This window comes from Echinops telfairi, unplaced genomic scaffold, assembly GCF_000313985.2.
Source record: "Echinops telfairi isolate 266 unplaced genomic scaffold, ASM31398v2 ScPeMD7_7469;HRSCAF=8507_0, whole genome shotgun sequence".
Lineage (NCBI taxonomy): Eukaryota > Metazoa > Chordata > Mammalia > Afrosoricida > Tenrecidae > Echinops > Echinops telfairi.
Window position 1 is genome coordinate 88,768,095 of NW_022111372.1, and position 15,583 is coordinate 88,783,677.

Genomic DNA, 15,583 nt, shown 5'->3' on the forward strand with positions numbered 1-15,583 from the left:
TCAAATTTGCTGGCATATACAAAAGTGCCTTCAGTGCATCAGCAGCTTGTTTAAACATTTCAGTTGATATCCTGTCAATTCCTGGAGCTTTGATTTTAGTTAATGCTTTCACCATGGCCTGAAGTTCTTTCTTCACCACCCTTGGCTCTTGCTCCTAGGCTACCTCCTGAAACGGTGGAATGTCCACTAGTTCTTTTTGGTACAGTGACCGTATTTTTTCCATTTTCACTTGACACTCTGCATCATTCAATATTTTGCCCATGGAACATTTCAAGATTACAATTTGAGGCTTGAATTTTTTCTTTAAGTCCTTTCAGTGTATGCTTCGTGGGACCTCCTAACTTCACTCAGGCAGGTCTTTGTCTTGTTTGTACTACATGCGGTCTCCACAGCACATACTCAGCCTTCGGACGTCACGCTGATTCTGAGTCATAGTTCTGTACAGGGTTTCTGAGACTGTGAATGGTAGTCACAGGAGCACCAAGGTCAACTTTCTCCTACAGAGCTGCTGGTGGGTTTGAACGTCTCCTCTGGCGGTTAACAGTCCAATGCTCACCCTACAGATGGAGTAAAACACAGACCTAATATGACATAGAATAGTTGCTCTGTGGGGTTTGTGAGACTCTAAACCTTTTCAGGACGAGCTTTTCCCCTTGGAGCAGCTAGAGGGTATGAACCACCAACCCTGAGGCTAGCAGTCAACCCTACTGGACAGCTCTCTTAGGGCTCCTTCCAGTGCACATATTAGGAGCAGAATAACTATTTGTTGACTGGGCCTGTTGTTGAATGTAAGAGAGCAGAAACGAACTACTCAGTTGGGCTTTGCATTGGGTCAGTCCTGTTCCACTCCCTGTTGAGAATTTGGATTTCCGCTCCAGATATACTGAATACCCCAAACTGTCATTGGAAATGCAGGTATTTTACTCTGGCGCTTCCCAGCCAGTTTATTCACTGCAAGTCATTGGGAGAAGGAGAGGATTTTATTTAGAAGGTATCCCAGCAAGGAGACCACAGCAGAGCAAAATAGATTGTCTTTGTGGTGTCCTGATTAAAATAAGAATATGTAGAGAAAAAAATATGTAGAGTATATACGTTTGGCTTTGGAATTTATACTACTGGGAATCACCTATAAATGTTTTATATTAACTCGGGTTTCAGGGTAACTGTGGGAAATAACTCTTGACCATAAAGTTCTTTCAGTTTTAGGCCAATTTCAGAATGTCTTTGTCAACTATCCAGATGCCAAGGCTTAGCTATTAATCGCTAACAGTCCGTCAGGTAAATAAGAGAAGACGTTCAGTATTATCTGGTCCTTTTGGGTGACACTTGCTTCCAACATCTCTGTTTTTGAGCAATGTAGTGAGTCATAAACATTCCATAGAGACTGCATTAAGTAAAGCACGTAGGTTAACTTCATTTTGTAACAGGGAGTTTTCTAACTACATTAAGTAAAATAACTTGGGTTACAAAACCAAACCAAGCCAAATGAAACTCACTGCCAAGTTGATTCCAACTCATAGTGTCCCTGTAGGACAGAGTATAACTGCCCCTAGGGTTTCCAGGGCAATAAATCTTACAGGAGCAGAAAACCTCATCATTCGCCCACAAAGTAACTGGTGGGTTTGAACCACCGACCTTTTCATTAGTAGCCCAAGGTAGTTATTCACTATATTGTGAAGGCTCTATCAATATACTGCAGTTAATGAGATTCAAGGTGATAATTGTATTGGGGTATGTATTAATCACCTAGGAATCTTGCTGAACTGTGGATTCATATTCAGTAATATGGAGTGGAAATGCAAATTCTCAGCAGGGTGTTGAACCAGAACAAATCTGTTGGCAACCTTGCTATTCAGGTCTGAAGTTATGAACTAGATTAATTTTATTCCACTGTTTGTTTTTTCATGCATCTCGTCCCTACCACACCCAATATTTTCTGTTGCTCGTTTCTTTAAAGAACTTTAAGGGTAAGTTTACACCCACCAATGTTAAATTGTATCGGAGTTCTCTGATCTGAAAAGAATGGAGGTTATGGTTGCAGATGGACACTGGGCCTCGACTCAAGTACACGCTCAACACAAGAACACTGTGTTCTAATAATACGGCATTCTGAGATGCTCACCTTCCTGACAGGATCGCTGAAGACAAAGTGGATGCGTAAGCAAATGTGGTGAAGAAAGCTGATGGTGCCCAACTATCAAAAGATATAGCATCTGGGGTCTTAAAGGCTTGAAGATAAACAAGCGGCCATCTAGCTGGGAAGCAACAAAGCCCACATGGAAGAAGCACACCAGCCTGTGTGACCATGAGGTGTCAATGGGATCAGGTATCAGGCATCTAAGACCCAGAACAAAACCATACCCAAGGTGAATTGGGGGGAGGGGGGCATGGAGTGAAGACCCAATGCCCAGCTGTAGACAATTGGACATTCCCTCACAAAGGGGTCACAGGGAAGAGATGAGCCCGGTCAGGATGCAGTATCCTCCCGATGAAATACACAACTTTTCTCTAGTTCTTTGGTGCTTCGTTCACCCCACTATCATGACCTTAGTTCTACCCTAGAAATCGGATTAGATCAGAGCATGCACACTGCTAAGATAAGAGCCTGCAACACAGGGAATCTAGGATAGATAAACCTCTCAGGGCCAACAGTGAGAGTAGAGATACCAGGAGGATTAGGGGAGGGTGGGAGGAGAAAGGGGGAATTGGTCACAAGGATCAAACTAGAACCCCCTCCCAGGGGGACAAATAGCAGAAAAGTGAGTGAGGGGTGATGCAGGATGATGTAAGATATGGAAATAATAATCTATAATTTATCAACGGTTCATGAGGGAGGGTGGGCAGAATAGGGAGGGGGAAGAAATGGGGAGCTGATATCAGGGGCTCAAATGGGAAGAGAATGCTTTGAAAATGATGATGACAGCATATGTGCAAACGTGCTTGACACACTGGATGAATGTACTGATTGTGATAAGAGATGTAAGAGCCCCCAATAAAAGTATTTTAAAAAAAGAAAAGAAAAGAAAGACACTCCCTACACCTTTCTGCTATGGAAAATAGTGTACTGGAAAAAAATTCCCTTCCCCATATGATTTAGAGTAAAACTTTGGATGTCCTCTGTTAGTCTGGGTTGACTAGAGAACAAATCCAAAGACACTAACATATATGTAGGAGAGAACGTTATATCTAAAAGTAATAATGCATCAGTAAAACATCTCAGCTAAGTCCAGATCAAGTCCGTAAGTCCAATATTAGCCCATATATCTGATACCAGGCTATAAATTCCTCTTCAGACTCATAGCACATGCAATGATGCCGAATGAAGGAAGATCACAGGCCAGTGGGTGGAAAGTCTTGTGGATCCAGTGGTGGTGGAAGCATCTCCATGCTGGCTTGTGTCTCCACGTGGTTCTGATGGCCATGGAGCATAGCTCCTTGTGGCTTATGAACGGAAGGTCAAGCAGAGAAAGTGTGTGTCCCTCCCCCAGGAAGGAGACAGGAGTTCTCAGAATCCTCAGAAGAAGGCCATGCCCACACAGAGGCTTCTTTGAATATGACTTCATTGACAGGCTAGACTATACTCCTTTGCTCAGGTTGACAGGAGATCATGTAACTGCCACACACTCTTGTTTACTTAGGATGAGGCCAGCCATCAATGAAATCAAACCTATTGCTATTCGGTCAATTCTGAGTCATACGACCCTGTACAGGGTTTCTGAGACTGTAAATTTTGGTTGGAAATAGAAAGCCTCAGCTTTCTCCTGCAGAGTAACTGGTGGGTTTGAACTGCTGCCCGTGCAGTCAGCAGCCCAACGCATATCCTACAGTGCCACAAAGTTCAACACTGAACTTTGACATTCCCATTTTATGCCCAATAAATGATTAACTGAACTGCTTGTCCTCATCAATCAAACAGAACAGAATGCTTACTCATCAGAAACTTTGGCTAGGTTTCTCTCTCCCCACATCTCTGAACTTTGGACCACCTTCAGCCTGAACCACTATGTAACTCCTTTCTTAAGGCCCCTCTGGGGATATGCTGACCTCAGCATAAAACCTTGATCTGCTATCTGATCACAACCCTTTTTTATGCCGTTTTCCGATAACTGATTCCATCTTGCCTTGTTCACCACCCCTCTTTTCATTTTGCCACATTCTTTTTCCTTTTCTAAAAAAAAAAATCATTTAAAAAATTGTAAGTTAGGTGGGGTTTTACATTTCAGATAATCAACTTTGTATTCAAGGGTTTAAACTACTAATCAAACCCCCAATATTTTACCTTTCGGTGGGTGGGAGAGGGAGGGGGGAAAATGAGCTGATACCAATGGCTCAAGTAGAAGGAAAATGTTTTGAAAATGATGGCAACATATGTACAAATGTGCTTGACACAATGGATGCATGTATGGAGTGTGATAAGAGCTGTATGAGCCCCCCAAAAATGATTAAAAATATAAATAGATAAAAGATTTATCTATAAATAATCATTTATAATGTTTATCATGATAATATAACATAAATATAATATAAATGATTATCATGATAAATGGATTGAAGTTGTCAAGGCTTTTGTCTTGCTTGTATCCACAATCAGTGCTCATGGAAGTAGCAGACAGGAAATTAAGTGACACATTGCTTTGGGTTAATCAGTTTCACAAGACCTCTTTAAGATGTTGAAAAGGAAAGATGTTGCTGGAGGACTAGGGTGTGCCTGAGCCAAGCCAGGGTATTTTCAGTTGTCTCAGGCCTGTGAAAGTCGGCCATTGCGCAGAGAAGCCCGAGGAAGAACCAATGCATTTGAATTGCGGTTCTGGAGAAGAATGTTGAAATCCTCATGGACTGCTACAAGGAAAGCCATCTTGGAAGAACTATCACCACAATGGTCCTTAGAGGCAAGGAGGTTGAGACTTCACCTTATGTACCTTGGCTGCGTTAGCAAGAGAGCCAGTTCCCGGAGAAGCAGCTTGTGCTTGGCAGGGTAGAGGTGGAGCAAAACAGTGGACGATCCTCAGCGAGCTGGAGGGACACAGCAGCTGCAAGAACAGGCTCAAACATGAGACAATTGTGAGGATGGTGCAGGTCCGGGCAGTTGTTCGTTCTTTCTTGCATAGGGTCACTTGGGGTGGGAACTGACTTCATGGCATTTAACAACATCATGGTGGTGGTGCTGTTGGGTGAGTGCTCGACTGTTAACCACAAGCTTGGTGGTTCAAATCCACTAGCCTCTCTTTGGAAGTAAGGTGAGGCTATCTGATCCCGTAAAGATTTCTAAAGCTGTGGAAACCCTACATAGGGTCACTATGAGTTGACATCAATTCAGTGGCAGTGGATGGGTGCACATATTTATGTCAAATCGAGGTAAAGTGGACAAGGCCTTTGTACCTTCCATCCATCCTTCCCTGGATGTGGGCTTCCCTTGAAGATGGGAAGTGCTGAAGGTAAAGTTATTCCCACTGGCTCGGTGTCTCTGTGAGCCTCAGTAGCTGGACAGCAGGCAAGAGGCGTGGCTCAGTCCAGCAGGGGAACCCGGTGGCTCCTTCAGCATCCCCCACACTGTAGTACATTCGTAAGCGCTCAATAAATAGTAGCTCTCGCCACTGTGACTCCTGTTCGGGCAGTGCCATGTAGTAGCTAAATCACTTCAAACATTACTTAACTTTTTGTAGGCTGTTTCTTCTGTTTAGAGAGGAGATCATAAACTCTCTTCTGCTGCCTTCCCTGAGTAGTTCTGAACACATGTGGAGATAATGGATGTGAAGTTGCTGAATAATGTGTTATGAAAATGTAAGGTATGAGTGTAAGCCAACATTTCTGAAATGAGTATCTGGCCATGACTTGGATTCCTTAAGGGAAAAGATTGTGATAAATGTAAAAGTGCTTTTCTGTGAATTACGGCATTTTGATTTTTCTTTTCTTCCTGTACAGGGAATTAAAATAATGGAGATGCTGCTAAAGGAACAGTGTGGTGCCCCCTTAGTGGAATAAAGAATCATGTGTGAGTGCCAAAAGAAAAATTAGAAGTACTTACTGGAGCCGTGTTCTCATGCTTATATGCCCGTGATTATGCTGCAGCCCCCTGGGGATCTCATACTGTACATTTCCCATGGACGACTGTTTCCCAGTGTGTTTACTATCTGCTCAGCACCTTTATATACTTGATCCCTCGATTTTCGTAGCAGTTTTGCACTATGTTTTGGGTTAACAGCTGCATTCAAATTGTTAGAACTGTTCAGTACAAGCCACCATGATTGTAACCCTCAAGGGGGCATAGCTTTGTAACGATTGTAGCTCGGGATTAGTTCAAGCCTAAGTTTATTGTTGTGAAAGCCATGAGAGGGAGAATTAAAAGTTGTAATTGGTGCAAAAGGAAAACGAGTAAGGGCCATGGTGATTGACCAGTGAGATAAAGATATTTTATCAGTCATATACACTTGACACTGATGGAAAGTAGTTGCCTAAAAGCCTATGGAGACTTTCAAAGACCCCAAGTCCTTGAGAATAATTCCCTGCTTGAAGGTGTGAGTGCCCTGATTGATGGGTAATAGCTGCTTTGGGCACACAGTGTTCGTCGTGAAGTACATGCATGCCACCACTGGTTTGGGGCAAATGATGTAGAATAAATAGGTAGCAGGGAGATTACACAACTACTCATATGCCTTTTTCTCCTCTTTCTATTGTCTGTATCTAGGAGCATAATCTCCATATTAAAAAGGTCAGAAAAAGTTATTTATTTATTTAATACTTTTATTGGCACATTCTTAGCATAATATACAATTTAATAGTTTAATCTTATTAAGAATACTGCAATCATCAGCAGAATAATTTCAGAGCTTTTCTTATTTCATGTACTCACAGTTCCCCCCAAACGCCCTTGCCGAACTCCTAGGTAATTATTAATCCAGTTGCTGGCTCTATAGATTTACCTATCCTGGATTTCATGGACAGAAAATTATACAGAACAAAAATCAACAAACAAATGAACCCCCAACAATGACAAAATAAAACAGAGAAAAATCTCAATCAAAAAGAAAACAGAAAGATATTAAAAACGGAATCAACTTTAAAGTAGGTCAAAAGAGAGATCAAATGATAATGTGATACATTTTTAAGGTAACTGCGTGTGCCACAAACAACTGTACAATGCTCTCTGTTGGATAGCAAGGCTATTCACATCCCTGGACTTTGATTGGAGAGAATTCACTGGAGGCTCAATCCATGATTCTGCAAAGAGGTTTTGGGCTTCTACTATCATCCATGGCCTTCTGTAAACCAGGTGTTCAGGAAGAACAAAGTTATTTAAGAAAGAATCAAAACCCCAAATAAAAGTGTAGTGGAGTTGCAGCTTACAGAATTTATGGAACTTAGGGTTTTAGCATCTGCGAGAAGGGAACCTTTGAGTGAAACAAGCATTGCCTGGAGTAATTAAAAATGATTTCAATGTACTTGTGTTGGCTGGAAAGTACAGGGCACATGACTTTGTATAAGCAACCAGGGACTCTGGGATGTACACCTTTAGGAACCATTAACCAAAAAAAAAGCAAAAGAAACATTTATTACAAATGTCTCAGCCTTCAAGCATGATGGCCAGGCCTGTGAGTGGATGCTGGTTGGACAAGTAAAAATTATCATGTTTGTTAGCAGGCTGACCTGCATTTTGACTAATATTAGCAGTTGCTAATGTGACCCCATGCGTGGCAGTGTCTGACTGCTCCACAGGGTTTTCCGTGCTTGATATTTTGGAAGTACATCATCAGGCTGCTCTTCTGAAATACCTCTGAGCAGGCTTGAACCTCCAGTCTTTCAGTGCCAAGTCCACCAGCTCTGCTAACCCCCGTTCATAATTCCATTTAGCAGCCTTGACACATGTTGGAATTGACTCTAAATATGGTTTGCTCCGATGTTCACTCTATTCTCTGAAGAATTTTGGAGAAGAACTTGATCACATCTCTCTGCTTTTCCAGGCTGGTGTCATTTTTTATTTTTATTTTGAGGTTCCTGAAAATCAAAAAACCAAACACAGCCAGTTGCTGTAAAGTCTTTTTCTAAGCCTGGTGACCCCACGTGCTTCAGGGTGAAGTGGACACCATTGAACTTTCAAGGTGGTGTTCTCTCAGCGGCAGATTGGTTTGAAGGATAAATGGCCTTAAGCTCCTTTATGCTCATGCCCTGGGGCATAAAGGCTCTGCAGAGGAAAAACGAGGCTTTCTCCGCCTGTAAACGTTTACAGGAGACATCCAGAGGCAGTTCTATCTAGCCCCTGCTATAGGGTTGCTATGAGTCAGAATAGCATTGGTGGGAGGGACTTTTGCATTTTAGCTTATGCTCAGTCCCCTGGGCAGAAACACCACTTTCCCCTAGGTCTAAAGTTGGCTCCAGGTTAAATGCAAGCACAAGTTTATCCATTTACATGATAAGGGTGCACACTTGGTAGAATTGTATATTTAAATGAGTGTTCTTCATCTTTACCAATCATCAGAATTACCTGGAAGGTTTGCTGAACAGTTACTACACTCTACCCCCAGCATTTCAGGTACAGCAGGTCTGGGGCTGCGGGGCAGTATTTGTATCTCTAACAAGCTTTTGGGTGATGCTGATGCTACTGGTTTAGGGACTCCACTTTGAGAATAAACTGACGTGTGTTCACATGTCTGGCCTGAGAAATTAAATAGTAGAGCATGGAGAAATCAAAATCGTTTCTGAGCTCTTTGTCATACATTAGGTCAGCTGTGGAGTAAGCCAGCGCCTCGGTGATGGATTGGTTATGCCTTGGGCTGCTGGCGGCAAGGTCAGCAATTTGAAATCTCAGGGGAAAAGAGAAGGTTTTCTGTTTCAGCAAAGAGTTAAACAGTCTCGGAAACCCATAGGGGGAGTTCTAGCCTGTCCTCTAGGCTCCTTAGGAATCAGAATCAATTCCATGGCACTCAGTTGGGTTTTTGGAAGAAGCAGAGGAGGGCTTTTCTTTGCCAGGCTTTGCCTTGATGTTCAGCCTCTTCTTGCTTTGATAATGTTCAGAGGATCGGACTGCAGCCGGACAACTGTAAGCCGAGGCAAGGACACTCAAACGTGGTTTAAATCAGTTTCATTTTGAGGTCTTGCCAGTGAGGATGCAGAAATGAATTAGTTCAAACAAGTTTACAGTAGTACCTATTGTAGTGAATTACCCTTTCCTCTTCTCTCTCCTTTTTCCTGCAGTAGAGGTCTAAGTCACTTACGTTCAGGGCTTTGTATTATTTAGAAAAAGCAACTTATCCTTCTTGCTGACTGGAGTCTGCATACGATGTGGAGTTTAGTGCCAGGCATTTGTATTTAATGCATTTATTGCAATACACTTTCTGAAGGATTTACATACTTAGAACTTGGAGCTCATTAGTAGTTTTCTCAGAGGAGCACAAGTAAAGTAGTAGTATTTTTTTTTTTTACCAAATAAATCTACCAAACTCCCCCAAGTTAATCCCCCCCACCAAAAAACAAACAATCTATCCCACAACAATTGGGTTGATTCTAACTCATATTAACCCTGTATAGAGTTTCTAAGGCTGTAAATCTTCATGTGAGAAGACAGCCTCATCTTTCTTCTCCAGAGTGACTGGTGGGTTTGAACCACTGACTTGAGGTTATCAGCCCAACACCTGACAGTGCCACCAGGGCTCCTCATTAATCTGCTGAAACCCAAACCAAACTCACTGTCATTGAATCGACTCCAATGCCTAGCGATCCTATAGAACAGGGTAGAAATACCTCGGTGGATTTCTGAGACCGTACTCATTAGAGGAGAAGAAAACCTCATCTTTCTCCCGTGGAGTGGCTGGTGGTTTAGAAATCTACAGTTTCTATACATTAGAAGTTACTGTTGGGGCTTTAAGCTTTTTCCAAATACTCAGCTTTGTTGAGATATCAAACCCAGCCAAGCCAAATCCATGGGTTTTATAGCCTACAGAAACGAAAATGCTTTCCACTATCTGGGTTAGACCAGGCTCTTTCTAGACTTAATGTCAGAGGGTTTTGCTGATTGTTTGGCCTTTTAAAAACATCCTATTTGATTCCACCGCATCTCTGTTCGGAAGTGAATAGTCAGACAGTTTATTTTCTTTGCTTTGGGTCATGTGAGGTCATTTGGGGTTTGCATACTTTGAGATGTATATGGTTCGTGGTCCTAAGGAAACTTCCTGGACATTATAGCTAATCAGGCATTTGAAAATTAGAAACGTAGAAGATCATTTTGTCATGAGCCAAAATGAAGGCGCATGAATTTCACTAACCAATTCACTGGTGGCGCTGCTGCTGACACATCGGTTTGATAGATTTTTGATTTCATGTCAGTTTTGAATAGAACGAATAGCCCTGACATCTGGTTGTTCTCTCCCGCCGGCAGTTGGGAGAAACAGGCTTGGTGAGGTGTGATAGCTCAGCCGAGCTCTGCTACTTCTCAGAATGATTAAGACCTCAATTTTAACAATAGCTTAACTCTTCTCTGAGCCAGCTCCTCTGGAGTAGCTGGACTTAATAAAATGAGGTGCTTGCTTTGTTTGAAGATCATTAGGAGGCAGAAATGCAATTTCTTCAAGAATTATCCACAGTGATAGAATTCAAGTGACTCTTAAGAGTTGCTTCAGAAAAGAGGGCAAATAACTATTGATTATCAAGGCGGGTTTATTAGGTGATAAACCTGTTTGCTTTGTCTTGCAGGGGAGCTGTGCTGTGCCTACATTTTCTCAGGAATAACTTCTTGGCCACAACTCGCCAGAGATGCAGGCTTCTGGAATCCACATTTGACAATGCCGTGTCGGCAGCTTGAAGAAAAGACCTTCCACCAGCCCATTCAACCATGCAGTGCCTGGGAGGCTGCTAAAACAGCACGACCTATGGCCACGAGACTCCAAGCTGGATTTTTATCTCTTAATGATTTTACAAATAAAAAGACAACCCCATCTATGCCTGCCCTTTCTCAGGTTTTCCTGATGATTGTGTGGTGATGGTATCAGAACTGCCAAGGACATGTTTGCAGCCTGGGAGGCAGTGCTTGGGTCCAATCGTTTATTATCAGCATCACTGTTCATCGGATTGATGACAGAATTCTGGGAATTGAAGGAACCTTGTACTTGATGTGCAGGGTATTTGCCATACACGGACATGTTATTCCTGTGTTGATCTTAAGCCATATTTATAGGCATATTTTTGATTCTCAGGCATCAGGAGAACTCGATTTCTATTCATAAGTATTCAGGACAGCTTTTTTAATAGAATGTGCGCGCTGTAATTTGCTTCTTTGCGAGAACACAGAATGAAGAGAGGGAGGGTAGGAAGAAATGCACAGTATAGTCTTGACTGCTACTCACTTATTTTGGGATCTGAAGCAAACTATGATCCCCTCTCATTGCCATCAGGCTAATGGGGACCATCATACACAGCTCTGTCTGCCACGGGGCTGCAATGATTAAACAAGGTAGCTTAGTGCAACAAGCACAGGTTTGCCAATGCCAGGCATTGCCACATCTTAACTCAACAATCATGTACATGACTTTCAATCTTCTTGAAACTCATGTGAAACATTTGTCAAATCGGAGGGTGCCACCAGCTTTGTGACGAGTACACTGCCTGGTGCATAGAAGCTCAGTATGTAGAAGCCATTAGTACTATTTGACATCTTTTTGAAAACGTTCTTTTCAAATGCAATGTAAGGCAGAATTACTGTTTGAAAATTAGATGACAGTAGTTTGCATTTCTCACCATTGGAAGCCAAAATATAAATGCACACTGCCTAACAGAAAGCTTGAAGAGAGGCAGTAATTTGGAACTCATCTTCGTTAGATAAAAATTGGACCATTACTGGGAAGTCTGGGAAAATTGTTCTTTTTTTTAATATCTGAAAAATTTTCCACTTAATGCATTGATGAATTTCAAAGCAATTGTTCTTTTTCATCAGAGCCTGCCAGCGTGACCCTCCTCTCATTGTATTCCAGCTATTTGTGCTGCCCGAGTTTTGTTTAAGATAATTCCCCTTCATGTCCTTACTGTTTTATTCTTCAATTGTGTTGGAGGGAAAATTAATGGCAGAAACTAGAATACAGTTTGACCTTGGTTACCAGTTAGTAAATGGCAGTTTGGGATGCTTTTGGAATAAAAACCCAATTCCCAAAGAAAGAAAAAACAGAGGCAATCAATGTGAATTATAGTAGAGGTAAGAGGCAAGAATTTGAATTTGGTTTGACATTGGACTCTACTTAACTCCTATTCTCAATAACTTTCTTGCTGTCAGGTAGGGTTCTCAACATTGGCTTCCCCTTTGGGTTGCCCGGGGAGCTTTAAACAATCCAGATGGCCAGGCTGAACCCCAGACACACGAGGAATCAGAATTTCCAGGGGTGGGACCCAGGCATTAATAGTTTTAAAAGCTTTCTAGGCAATGTGCAGTTAAATTTTTGAGCATTAAGGGATGAATCCTAGGTGATTTGCAGACATGATCTAAAATGGACAATCAACACTTCGGAGATAGAAAATGATTTTTATTAGCAAGGCAAAGAGTGGAATATTTCGACCCACCCATTGCCATCGAGTGATGCTGGCCGAGAGTGACCAAATAGGACAGGGAGGAACAGCTCCTTAGGGTTTCCGACACTTAAATGTTCTGGGGAACAGACAGCTTTATCTCTCCTGAGGAAGGACTGTGAGTTTGAACTGCTGCCTTTTCACTTCACAGCCCAGTACTTGTCCCGCAGCACCAGCAAGACTCATTCGAGCGAAGCACGGAGCTACTGGATTTTAATGCATGGAAGTGGCCTGTGTGCATGCTGACGGAGACCTGGCAGGAGACCTGCTGAGTGATGTAGGCAAGTGGCCCCTGGACAGAACTGGAAGCCCACACTTGGTTAAAGGTGGACTGCTATGCATCACAGTGTGATCACGGGGCTCATCTTTCTAGTTTTTCCAATTTTCAATGTCTTAGGAGCAGACAGAAGTGACAAAAAAAGTATGAAAGAAATTCTCCAATTTTTATATAGTGGCAAAGCATTCAGAATTCAAACAAACAAACAAAAAAGTAAAAGACTGTGCTGTCCAAACAAAACATGTTTCCCAGCCAGGAGATTCCAGCCTCTGCTTCAAAGATGTTAAGGACCAGTCTGAACATCCCGACCAACTTTTAATAGATTTGCATTTTCCTGTTCCAGATGTAAACTGCATTCAGCATCCATCGCTTTAGGCTTTACATACCTGGTTTAGAAAGTGTTTGCTTAAAATTAAAGTATGCTGGGGGTTATTTTTGATTATATGTTACAATCCCTTTCTTATGACAATGTATATGGAAATCCACATTTAATTTGATTCTGTTGTCTATGAGCTAGTGTGAGAAATGCCCAAACTGGCACTATAGGCTTATTGGGCATAGCAGGGACAGGGCTGGGAAAGGGTTAATGCAGTCACATGGCTCCTAAAATCAATAATCTATTCTGTGAAATTGGATGATTTGTGATGTGTTGTGTGACCACCACATAGAGATGCTTGGGTGCTTGTCACAAAGTAATACCTGCTTGTTATTATGAACAATTGTATGTACTAGGAATTTTTAACATGACAGACTTTATGGGGATTGCAACCATGGATATATAGAGGGGTTTCAAAAAGCTTATGGAAAAATGCATATCGTTGCATGAACTTTCTGCAGCCCCCTTGTCTGTGGTTGGATGTTGCCTGAATGGGTATTATGCGATGAGGGACTATACACAGCCCCAGCCAATGTCTTCTTTCTTGAAGTGGGAGCTTGCAATTTAGGATGAAAATTGACTGCAGTTGTTCTTTGATTTGAGGGTACACAAGAAATCCTAGGGGTGGAGAGATTGTTAAAATACAGAGTGCCATATCCCTCCTCCAGCCATTGCAGTTCATGACACTGAGTTGGGACTCAGGAAATCTACAATTTCTAGAAAGTTCTTCAGGAGTTTCCGATGTGTCCTTCCACAGACTGCATTTTGAGGCACCCTGTTGTCATACTGGCTTCTCTGTCTGCTGCTGTTTAGGAAGCTTTCGCAGTCATTTGGGTCCACTGATCATTACCGTTGATCACTCAGGACCACATAAAATGTTCTTTTGCAGGAAGAGGCTGACTTAAGCCATTCTAATATGATTGAGGTGCTTTTACCCTGAAGAGCTTTTATGGCTTCATTCGTGCATGAATAAAAAAGGGGCTCTGTTCCTTTATACACATTATGTTGTATATTTTATCAGCAGTATCTACCTAGTAGTACCCCGTTTATGTGCCATTGGGGTAGGGTGCCTTGTAGAAATCACTCAAGGTTCTTCTTTAAAGTAGCACATCGTTTTTTCACTTATTTTCAACTTTGTGATGGAAATATTTCTTGCTTTAGAATATGTTTTCTTGCTTTTGCAAACAGAACTCCCTAAAGATAATTTAACCTTTTCAGGGTCATCTTTTATGTTTTTAACTCTTTCAGGTTCTACTTAAGCGTGCTAAGTAGAACTGCACAGGGCCAGCACGCTTGCTAAAGCGGAGGGCAGTGAACGAGAGGAAGACCTTCAATGCGATGGATGACTCAGTGGCTGCAGCAGCGGCTCCCACATACCGCCCACTGTGAGCCTGGAGCGGGACCCAGCTGTGTTTGCCAGATGACGCCTGACAACAACAACAACAACGCACCGGCCTTGCCGCGACTGGCTGCGATCTGTGTATTTCTTAGTGGTTAGAATTGTTCTCTCGCTCTCTGTCTTGCTGTCAGTTACTTCCCTCTGCCTTCTCTGGGCCTACCTCGAGGAACTTCCTCCATTTTGCTATGGGGTTGAAAGGTCAGGTAATGATGTACTATGTGCCAAGTAATAGTAAACAGGATCTGCATAGGCTCTGATAAACTTTTCCAAGAATAAAATGAGTGAACCTTGCTGTTTTGACTTGGTGATGGAATTTCATTGACTCAACTACCTTTCTCTAATTTCCTGAATTTCGCGTGCAGTTGTCTGATTCATGACCTCCATTTGAAAGAGGTGTTGTTACAAGTGATTACCTTTCATCTCTCAAACAGGTGCCTTCTCAATATTTAAAATATGCAGGTTTCCCTCGCTTTTCAGAGATTCATGTTCCACCAGTAAGCCTCAACAAAGGACCTACATTAGTAGGTACCTGTTGTTGCTAACCAATCTATGCACACATGTATAATCCGACTCACTTTTATGGAAAAGGCAAAAACCAAAAGAGTGTTCGGTGTTTATTTATTTATTTTTTGCAGCAAGCCTTTAAAGCAGCAGCAGGCTCCCCAAACCTCCAAAGTGATGTTACCCCGCTCTTTCCCTGGTCCCTGCACTCAGCAAGCTGTCAGAGCCCTAACCTGCATTTCTGCGCGCTATATGTTAATGCTATTTTAAGCTTTAAGCGTTATTTGGTAGATTATTTTTGGGGTCTGAGAATGCTCTAAAATTTTATGCTTCACACCATTTGGACTTTTGAAAGGTTTCTTAAAAAAACCCTCTACTTGAGGGTAGCGGCAAAACATGTATGCAGTTTTATAACGAGAAACTTAAAGTGGATTAAAATTCAAGTAAAACCTTCTCAGGCCAATGCGTTGTGCATATTAAAGTGTTT

The 15,583-nt window shown here is 42.1% G+C and overlaps 1 protein-coding gene across 4 annotated transcripts in view; it reads left to right on the plus strand.

Moving 5' to 3' along the window:
* The window catches only part of PRELID2 (PRELI domain containing 2), an 83,008-nt gene extending 68,113 nt beyond the window's left edge, over positions 1-14,895 (plus strand). For 2 of the 4 annotated variants that reach the window (XM_045284860.1, XM_030888832.2), the window contains 2 exons: positions 5,923-5,992; positions 10,684-14,895. In XM_045284860.1, the coding sequence (XP_045140795.1) occupies positions 5,923-5,982 (60 nt within the window). In that variant the 3' untranslated portion in view covers positions 5,983-5,992; positions 10,684-14,895. The remainder of the gene's footprint in view (positions 1-5,922; positions 5,993-10,683) is intronic. The other 2 variants (XR_006679546.1, XM_045284861.1) reach the window with 2 other exon arrangements.
* The last annotated feature ends 688 nt before the right edge of the window (positions 14,896-15,583 follow it).